The sequence below is a fragment of the Gobio gobio genome (assembly GCF_949357685.1).
Source record: "Gobio gobio genome assembly, chromosome: 10".
In the NCBI taxonomy this organism is placed as follows: Eukaryota; Metazoa; Chordata; class Actinopteri; order Cypriniformes; family Gobionidae; genus Gobio; species Gobio gobio.
The window spans coordinates 54,244,619-54,254,654 of NC_137116.1; the positions used below are offsets into that span (position 1 = coordinate 54,244,619).

General features: G+C 44.8%; 1 protein-coding gene across 2 annotated transcripts in view; it reads right to left on the reverse strand.

Moving 5' to 3' along the window:
• LOC307133175 (uncharacterized protein) overlaps window positions 1–10,036 on the reverse strand; it is an 86,363-nt gene that overhangs the window by 52,897 nt on the left and 23,430 nt on the right. For both annotated transcript variants that reach the window (XR_013817373.1, XM_079828025.1), the window contains exons 7-14: window positions 3,580–3,609; window positions 3,387–3,428; window positions 3,121–3,150; window positions 2,928–2,969; window positions 2,659–2,688; window positions 2,468–2,509; window positions 2,202–2,231; window positions 1,936–1,965 (exon numbers count right to left, since the gene is read on the reverse strand). Coding sequence is in view for 1 of the 2 variants with exons in the window: in XM_079828025.1 (XP_079684151.1) it covers window positions 1,936–1,965; window positions 2,202–2,231; window positions 2,468–2,509; window positions 2,659–2,688; window positions 2,928–2,969; window positions 3,121–3,150; window positions 3,387–3,428; window positions 3,580–3,609 (276 nt within the window). In the remaining variant the exon portion in view is untranslated. The remainder of the gene's footprint in view (window positions 1–1,935; window positions 1,966–2,201; window positions 2,232–2,467; window positions 2,510–2,658; window positions 2,689–2,927; window positions 2,970–3,120; window positions 3,151–3,386; window positions 3,429–3,579; window positions 3,610–10,036) is intronic.

The following is a 10,036-nucleotide window of genomic DNA, read 5'->3' on the forward strand; positions in this document are numbered from 1 at the left end:
CGGCCCCACGCCGACGGCTGGTGGAAGGGTGCTGCGGCGCCTTGGCGGGGGCGGCGGCGGGTGGACGTCCTCGGCGGTGAGTAGTCGGAGGCGCTGCCGCCGGCGGCGGGGTGGAGGCAGCAGCGGGCCGCCGGGGCAGGATGTGTTTAATCGCCTCTGTCTGCTTCTGGGCGGCCGAGAACTGCTGGGCAAAGCTCTCGACCGCGTCGCCGAATAACCCAGCTGACGAGATGGGGGAGTCCAGGAACCGATATTTATCGGTCTCCCTCATGTCAGCCAGGTTCAACCAGAGATGACGCTCCTGGACCACAAGTGTGGACATCGCCTGACCGATGGCACGGGCGGTGACTTTCGTCGCCCGGAGGAGCTCTGGGTCAGGCCTACCCTCGTGCATGTCAAGGAGTGCTTGGGCCTGGTGGACCTGAAGCAACGCCATGCCATGCAAGGCAGACGCAGCCTGTCCGCAGGCCTTGTAAGCCTTCTCGGTCAGACCGGAAGAGAACTTACAGGCCCGGGACGGGAGACGTGGGTCACCGCGCCAGTTAGAGGCGGTCGCCGGACACAGTTGCATCGCGACGGCGCGCTCCACTGGCGGGATCCCCACGTAACCCTTGGCTGGCCTGCCGTCGAGGGTAGTGAGGGGGGAGGAGTCACTCGGCCGGTTTCTGGCAGAAAAAGGTGCCGTCCACGACCTCGTGAGCTCCTCATGCACCTCCGGGAAGAAAGGTGTCGGGGCGGGACCCTGAGAACCAGCGCGACCCACCCCGAGGAACCAATCGTCCAACCTAGAGGGTTCGGGACACGGTGGAGGGTCCCACTCGAGCCCAACCCTTTCGGCGGCCCGGGCAAGCATAGCAGCCATCTCAGGGTCCGGGGCAGCCGTTGCCACTCTCCCAGAGGGAGGCAGTACAACTGACCCTTCATCCCCCGAGGACTGAAACTCCCCCTCCGATGCAGCGATTGACATCTGTTCGTCCGCTGGAGCTCCAAAAGTCACCACTGGTCTCCCGTGGGAGGGTCCAGCGGGTTCCCTTGGAGGCTCTACCGGCTGCGGAGCAGAGGGAATAGGGGCCTGCGGAGATTCACTCGGCGGGTTTGCCCTAAACGTGATCCTCAGATCACCCTGGCCATCCAAAGAAGCAGGTCCGCCCGGGTTAGGGGCAGACCTAGTTCGTGGGATGGGTAAGGGGACTCCCCCAGCCCGGAGGTAGGAGAGTCTCGATCTTAGCTCCGAGATAGTCATGTTCCCGCAGTGGGAACATGAACTATCCACAAACGCCGCCTCAGCGTGCTGTGTGCCCAAACACGTGAGACAGCGATTGTGACCGTCAGCAGGGGACAGGGAACGACCGCATCCAGAAACGCACGGGTGGTAAGACATCTTGAAAAAGACGGCACGTCACCCGTGAAGCTCTTTTTGTGAGGAAAACGCTCTGTGCTGAAGCACTCAGGGGAACCGCGACAGCGCACGGGATTGTAGTGCAGCCCGTGCCTGTACTCAGACGGGAAAACGCCCTACCCAGACCAACGGGGTTGCTGTGATAACAGCAGTTTTCTCTGTTATCTCAGAGGCAGCTGGATGAGTCAGCGCGGTCCCGCTGAAAGGTGCCGTTTTCTCCAACACGCGTCCTCCTCTGGTTCTCTCCGGTCCTAGAAGTCTTGCTGTAGCAGCGAAAATACTCGTCTTCATAGATGAGTGAGTCCTCTTCATATGCCTGTGTGGCTCCGAAGTGAATGACAGCGTGCATTCGCTCTCGCTTCCTGTTTATACCCGTGGCGCAGGGCGGGGCGCGAGAGGCAAATCTCGCACGCCAATTGTCCATTGGCCGGTTCTAGATAGCTCGAAGCTGATAGGGGCTCCCAGAAGTGATCCCAATTCGTCGGTACGTCCGACGTACGTCGAACGTGACCGACTGAATGGGAACTGCTGCTTACTTGACGTCGGGGAACTGGAGGGGGTTTGAGCTTCATTAAGATAAAGAGACACAGTTTCATTATTTTTACAGTTTGAAGAGCTGAATTTATGACCATTAAACCTTTACAAGGAAATTTAGAAATAAAATGACTATTAAAAAGGAAATGAGACATGATGTACCAGTATGTGCAAGTAATGTTCATTAATTTACAAAAAACAAAAAAAGTAATCTTACTTTAATATCCAAAATTATGCATCAATACAACACTATAAATCTGCTGCTTACTTGACGTCGGGTAACTGGAGGAGGCTTGAGCTTCATTAAGATAAAGAGACACAGTTTCATTATTTTTACAGTTTGAAGAGCTGAATTTATGACCATTAAACCATTACAAGGACATTTAGAAACAAAATGACTATTAAAAAGGAAATGAGACATGATGTACCAGTATGTGCAAGTAATGTTCATTAATTTACAAAAAACAAAAAAAGTAATCTTACTTTAATATCCAAAATTATGCATCAATACAACACTATAAATCTGCTGCTTACTTGTCATCTGGTAATATGATCTCCTCCAGGAGGGGGTTTGAGCTTCATTAAGATAAAGAGACACAGTTTCATTATTTTTACAGTTTGAAGAGCTGAATTTATGACCATTAAACTTTTACAAGGAAATTAAGTCATCTTACTTTAATATCCAAAATTATGCATCAATACAACACTATAAATCTGCTGCTTACTTGACGTCGGGTAACTGGAGGAGGCTTGAGCTTCATTAAAATAAAGAGACACAGTTTCATTATTTTTACAGTTTGAAGAGCTGAATTTATGACCATTAAACCATTACAAGGAAATTTAGAAACAAAATGACTATTAAAAAGGAAAAATGAGACATGATGTACCAGTATGTGCTAGTAATGTTCATTAATTTACAAAAAACAAAAAAAAATAATCTTACTTTAATATCCAAAATTATGCATCAATACAACACTATAAATCTGCTGCTTACTTAACGTCGGGTAATGTGATCTCCTCCAGGAGGGGGTTTGAGCTTCATTAAGATAAAGAGACACAGTTTCATTATTTTTACAGTTTCAAGAGCTGAATTTATGACCATTAAACTTTTACAAGGAAATTCAAAGTCATCTTACTTTAATATCCAAAATTATGCATCAATACAACACTATAAATCTGCTGCTTACTTGACGTCGGGTAACTGGAGGAGGCTTGAGCTTCATTAAGATAAATAGACACAGTTTCATTATTTTTACAGTTTGAAGAGCTGAATTTATGACCATTAAACCATTACAAGGACATTTAGAAACAAAATGACTATTAAAAAGGAAATGAGACATGATGTACCAGTATGTGCAAGTAATGTTCATTAATTTACAAAAAACAAAAAAAGTAATCTTACTTTAATATCCAAAATTATGCATCAATACAACACTATAAATCTGCTGCTTACTTTTCATCTGGTAATGTGATCTCCTCCAGGAGGGGGTTTGAGCTTCATTAAAATAAAGAGACACAGTTTTATTATTTTTACAGTTAGAAGAGCTGAATTTATGACCATTAAACTTTTACAAGGAAATTAAAAGTCATCTTACTTTAATATCCAAAATTATTCATCAATACAACACTATAAATCTGCTGCTTACTTGATGTCGGGTAACTGGAGGAGGCTTGAGCTTCATTAAGATAAAGAGACACAGTTTCATTATTTTTACTGTTTGAAGAGCTGAATTTATGACCATTAAACCATTACAAGGAAATTTAGAAACAAAATGACTATTAAAAAGGAAATGAGACATGATGTACCAGTATGTGCTAGTAATGTTCATTAATTTACAAAAAACAACTGTTCTAACTGGAAGAGGCTTGAGCTTCATTAAGATAAAGAGACACACAGTTTCATTATTTTTACAGTTTGAAGAGACACACACGCGAACACTCACACACACAAACTGTGCACTTGGAAGCTCGGGGTTTATCCTTTGCATCTTTCTGAGCATTTTAAAAAACAAAATGCATAATTCAAACAAAGTGTTATGATTGAATGAATGTTTTTTTTTTTTAATACAAATTCTGAATAAAAAAAATGAGTAGTAAAATGCTTCCTTGCTTTGTCTTCCTAACACAATGACTAGGTTTACATAATAATAATTATTATTATAATCATAATGCAAAAACTAACACTTTAAATAATTATTTCTAATAAAAAAATTATCTAAAACTTTATAATGAATAGTCTTTGAGGTTTTTTAAAATATATAATCAAATCCATCTAAAATTAAAGCTGCACGCAGCGATGAAAGGGCCCTCTCACATGCTCCGCCACCCGATGGCCTCAGGAAAACAGTGAATAGTGGGCGACATGTATTTAAGTGAGTAAATATAGGAGAAATATGGCAAACTCACTTCAATGTGCCACACTTCCTTCTGCCAGCAGGTGGCGCTTTGACTATGACTGAATGTTGCCATGTAGATGTCTTCAGGTCAGAACTATTATCAAACGTGAAGTTTGAGGCAGATCGGACATTATATGTCCAAGTTACAACAACTTCCTGTTTGATGGCGAAACAATAAGATTTGTGAGGCCGCCACGGACATGCAATTTAACATTGCCAAGGCCTTGAGATTAGACTGACCAAATATTATGTTGATCTGACTAAATCTCTAGTCGGAGTTGATTAAAGTACGTCTGGAAATGGCAAAATTTGCAAAAATGTTTGTAGGGCTGTTACATGTGTCTACCGAATTTTATACCTGTACGTGAAACAGCGGGAGGGGCACTTCGTTGAAATGTTGTAGGTGGCCTATTGAGCCATTTTACCACGCCTAATTCTGAAACCAATAACAGACGTAAATTTTCCGCCCCTTTTGACACGTGTGCAAAGTTCCCCTTCAGTCAGTCACGTTCCCGCGGTCTTCCCTGGGTGCTTCAGCACATTCTTAAAGAGTGTTTCCTCACAAAAAGTGCAACACGGGTGTGACACCGTCTTTTTCAAGATGTCATTCCACCCATGCGTTTCTGGATGCGGTCGTTCCCTATCATCTGTTGACGGTCACAATCGCTGTCTCGCGTGTTTGGGCGTTCAGCACGCTGAGGCAGCGTTTGTGGATAGTCCTGTTCCCGCAGTGGTCACACAAACTATCTTGGAGCTTAGATTGAGACTCGCCTACCTTCGGGAAGGTGGAGTCCCCCTCCGCATACCTTGATCTAGTGCTATCCTTGCCCAGCAGGATAGACCTACTTCGACGGATGGGGGGGAGGGACCCCGAGTTGACGGCTATGCTTTCCCGGGCCGCCGAAAAGATTGGGCTTGAGTGGAACCCTCGCGCTGGTTCTCAGCATCCCGCTCCGGTACCATTCTTCCCGGAGGTGCATGAGGAGCTTTCTAGGTCGTGGACGGCGCCTTTCAGTGCCAGAAACAGACCTAGCAGCTCACTACCCTCGATGGCGGACTGGCCAAGGGTTATGTGGGGATCCCACCAGTTGAGCAGGCCGTCGCGATGCAGCTGTGTCCGGCGACCGCCTCCAACTGGTGCGGTGACCCACGTCTCCCGTCCCGGGCCTGTAAGTTCTCTTCCAAATTAGTTGCGAAGGCTTACAGGTCCTGCGGACAGGCCGCGTCCGCTTTGCATGCCATGAGTTTGCTCCAGGTGCACCAGGCCCAGGCGCTCATGGACATGCACGAGGGTAGGCCTGACCCAGAGCTCCCCCGGGAGCTCCGGACGGCGATAGACCTCGCCCTCTGGTCGATGAAAGTCATCCCTCGGTCAGGCAATGTCCACCTTAGTGGTCCAGGAGCGACATCTCTGGCTCGACCGGGCCGACATGAGGGAGACCGACAAGTACCGGTTCCTGGACTCCCCCATCTCGTCGGGCGGGTTGTTCTGCAACGCGGTCGAGAGCTTCACCCAACAGTTCTCGGCCGCCCAGAAGCAGACGGAGGCCATCAAGCACATCCTGCCCAGCTGCTGCTCCCACTCCGCCGCCAGCCGCAGCGCCTCCGCCTGCCCGTCGCCGAGGACGGCCACCCGCCGTTTTTACCCACTTTTTTGTAGGTATTGGGCTGTTACATATGTCTACCGAATTTCATACTCGTACGTGAAATGTAGCTCGAATGGCGCTTAATTGAAATTTTGTAGGTGGCGCTATCGAGCCATTTTGCCACGCCTAATTCTGAAAGCCATATCAGACGTAAATTTTCACCACTTCTGACACGTGTGCAAAGTTTCATGAGTTCCCTTTTCGAGAGTACTCTCGTATTGCGTTTTGCTAAATGCTATGGGGAATTTCCTTTCCTCAAGATTTTGAAGCAATTTTTATCCTAAAAATACCATGTAAAATGCAGTGCAGCTGCACAGCTCTCAGCAGGAAGCAGCTGCATACTGATTGGCTGTGCTGCTGCAACTGTGGGAACCTATGGCGAGAACGCTGGGCGGGAAGGACCAATCAGGTCCCTCTAATATTCCCGCCACAGGGGGCAGCAGAATTTGCATAGCCAAGGGTATTAAAGACCCTGTCTCGCCAGGTTAGTCAGATTATTTATTCTTCAGCGACTCACCTCGCTGAGCTCTGGATTGAAGCCCGCCGTCGAAACGCTAGGAGAAACAGCCCTGAGGACACCGGATTCCCGCCTGGCCTCCGCCTTCAGCCGCCTGCTGTTCCAGCTGCGCCATCCGACGTTAAATATCCTTTATTACTGTGTCTATGTGTGTGTGTGTGTGTGTGTGTGTGTGTGTGTGTGTGTGTTGCCGCTGCAACACCACTTTTAAGAGCTTACTAAGCTCTCCCCACTCTTCTCTTGCGTCCGCCGCGCTTGTGAAGCGCCGCAGACAGAGAACGCTATGCTTGCGCCGCGCTAAATAACGCCGCGGACATACGGAGCTCTCCTCTTCTCTTGCTTCCGTCGCACTGATAAGCGCCGCGGACAGAGAATGCTATACTCCAGCCGCACTAATGGCGGCGTGGACATACGGAGCTCTCCTCTCTCTCTTTACTCTTCCTCCTCCTCACTCCCGCCGCTCTGAAAATGGCCACGGACAGAGAATGCTATACTCCCGCAACGCTGAACTCAAGCCTAAGCTCTCCTCACTCTTCCTCCTTTCTACTCTTCTTCTTCTCTCGCTCCCGCCGCTCTGATAATAGCCGCGGACAGAGAATGCTAGAGTAGACGAGCGAACTCAGGCTGCTGGATATATCGAGAACGCGGCTTACATCACAGCCGTTCTCACTGCAGCGCGCGCTTGCTGCCAAGGGAGTTATAAAATGGCAGCGCGCGCATTCGCTGACTAGAGCGCGTCCTGCGTCATAGCACACGCTCTCTGTCTAGAGCTTAACGGTATCGTAATATGGCTGCCAAGCCTGCGCCCTTTTTTCACTATATCACTTCTCCCAGTCCCCTCTATTCAGGCGGCTGGAGTGGTTCAACACTGTAGGTAATGTGTCCACTACATAGTGTGCACTCCTGCATAAGCACTGTTCATTCAGTGCCACAAAATCACTCAATAAATCCGATATTCTCCCAGTTCCCTTGGTTCAGGTGACTGGAGATGTAAATATTGCAATTAACTAGCCTGTGGTCAAACATGCTCGGTTGCACACTAATGCTGTTACGCGTTTACCTCTGTGAACTCTCTCACCGGCTTACGCCGTGAGTACTCTAATGTTATTTACAATGAATCAGAGAATGAATCAATCTTTTTCTAGTGGCCAGGCAGACCCGCGCCTGCAGAGCACGCGCTATCCATGACTGCCAGAGCCCTGCCGCTGAGTGTGCACGTGGACTAATCTTGCAAGAACGCATCCACTTTACAATCTGCACAACTAGGGAGGTGTGGCACACGCCCACTTCAGGAGTGCGCCGCCTAACATAACACTATCCTACACAGTGTTACGAGTTCATCTGTAGGCAGTGTGCCAACATCAAAGTTGTACCCCAAGCACTTCCCTCTCCGCCATTCAGTGCACGCGTACATATTACATATTCCTTACAATTACAAAACCAGGACCACTCATTGGTTTATTATGCTCACTAATATAATTATATACAATATTTAAACTGTATAAAATCATTATAATAACACTACTAATCACATTTTGTCAAAATTTACCACTTAATTTGTTAATTTAAGGGATGTTTTTGCAATAATATTATATTGCATTTACAATAAGACCTGAAAATGTTTTAAAGGGGAAAACCTCGAATAAGCTATTTGTTAACTATCATTTATTTCAAATATCTATATCTGCAACAAAATGTGCATGTAAGTTAGCACGTTTGAAGGCATTAACTTGGAAAATGTGCCTATTAAATGAAAAACAGACATTTAAAATGAAAGTGAGCCAATGAGTGGTTCTCTGCTGCCACCTGCTGGTCAAAATAGTAATTTTGTCATAATGCTTAGTAATATTATTGTGTTTTAATTCAAGGTTTACCAATTCATTTGTTCACTTGAGGTATGTTTTTGCAATAATATTACTTTACAATAAGATAATAAATTGTTTTATAGGGGAAACCTAGAATAAGAACCTATCATTTATATAAAATATATATCTAGACCCTTTTAAAATGAAGTTATGAGTGGTTATGAGTGGTTCTCTGCTGCCACCTGCTGGTCAAAATAGTAATTTTGTCATAATTTTTAGTAATATTGTTCTTTTAATTCATATTTAGACATTATAAAATCCCTATTATAACATTTACAATCACATTTAGTCAAAATAAACCTATTTCAAATATCAATATCTATATTTGCAATAAAATTTGTATGTGTGTAAGCATGTTTAAAGAAGTTAACAAAGAAAATGTGCCTTAAAACAAACAGAACACTTTTAAAATGAAAGTGAGCCAATGAGTGGTTCTCTGCTGCCACCTGCTGGTCAAAATAGTAATTTTGTCATAATTCTTAGTAATATTGTTCTTTAATTCATATTTTGACATTATAAATTCCCTATTATAACATTTACAATCACATTTAGTCAAAATAAACTTTTCAAATATCATTATCTATATGTATCTATATTTGCAATAAAATGTGTTTGTGTGTAAGCATGTTTAAAGAAGTTAACATAGAAAATGTGCCTTCAAACAAACAACACTTTTAAAATGAAAGTGAGCCAATGAGTAGTTCTCTGCTGCCACCTGCTGGTCAAAATAGTAATTGTATCACTTCAATTTATCCCTTCATTTCACCTAAGCTCTGTTTTAACTAATTTACTGCTTAAAGGCCTTAAATGCAAAAGGCGTTAAATGCTTAAAGACCTTAAATGCTTGAACCCCGATAAATGCTGCTCGCAGCTTTAATCTTTTGTTGTGGCACACCACAGCCGACCATCACTCATGCCATCCACAGTGCAGTCAGCGTACCACCGGCCTTTATACTTAAAAGGGAACTGGCATGGTTTCCCATCTGAATTACCACCTATAGTAGTCACCTTTGCAGAACATAAAGAACTGAAATTAGAGGTTTATGTGATCTGGAAAACGTAAATGACTAAAAAAGCAAAAGTATTTTACCTATTTTAACATTTAACATTTTGACAGCCATAAGATTAGGGCTGAAACGATTCATCGAGTTACTCGATTAACTCGATTACAAAAATTCCTTGATGCAAAAATTCTCCCTCGAAGCCTCGTTAAAATCCCTGCGCGTATAGTGCAGGGATTTTAACGAGGCTTCGAGGGAGAATTTTTGCATCAAGGAATTTTTGTAATCGAGTTAATGACCCTGATCCTTTATACAACTTCATATTTGGCTCGTCATAATCTCCATAATTCAGGTGCAGTGGATATCCCTTCAAGCCAAACAAGTTCTCCTCTTTACATTCCCAGGTTTGTCCAGGGTCAGATACAATGCAGGGCTGAAGGATAACTTTGACCCCGTCTTCAATCTTCTCGGCCCCCAAACAGAGACTAAAAGCGAGGCTGATGATCCGTGAAGAGGAAATCCATCGGAAACGCTGAGCTTTGAAAGATGATTGGCATTGCGCAGCCAGCACTACACTCTAAAAACATTTATGATTTACTCCATTTTTTAGGTGAAACATTTTTACACTAAAAAAATTTAGTAAATTTAAAGCAGTGTAATCAATTACATACACCGTAT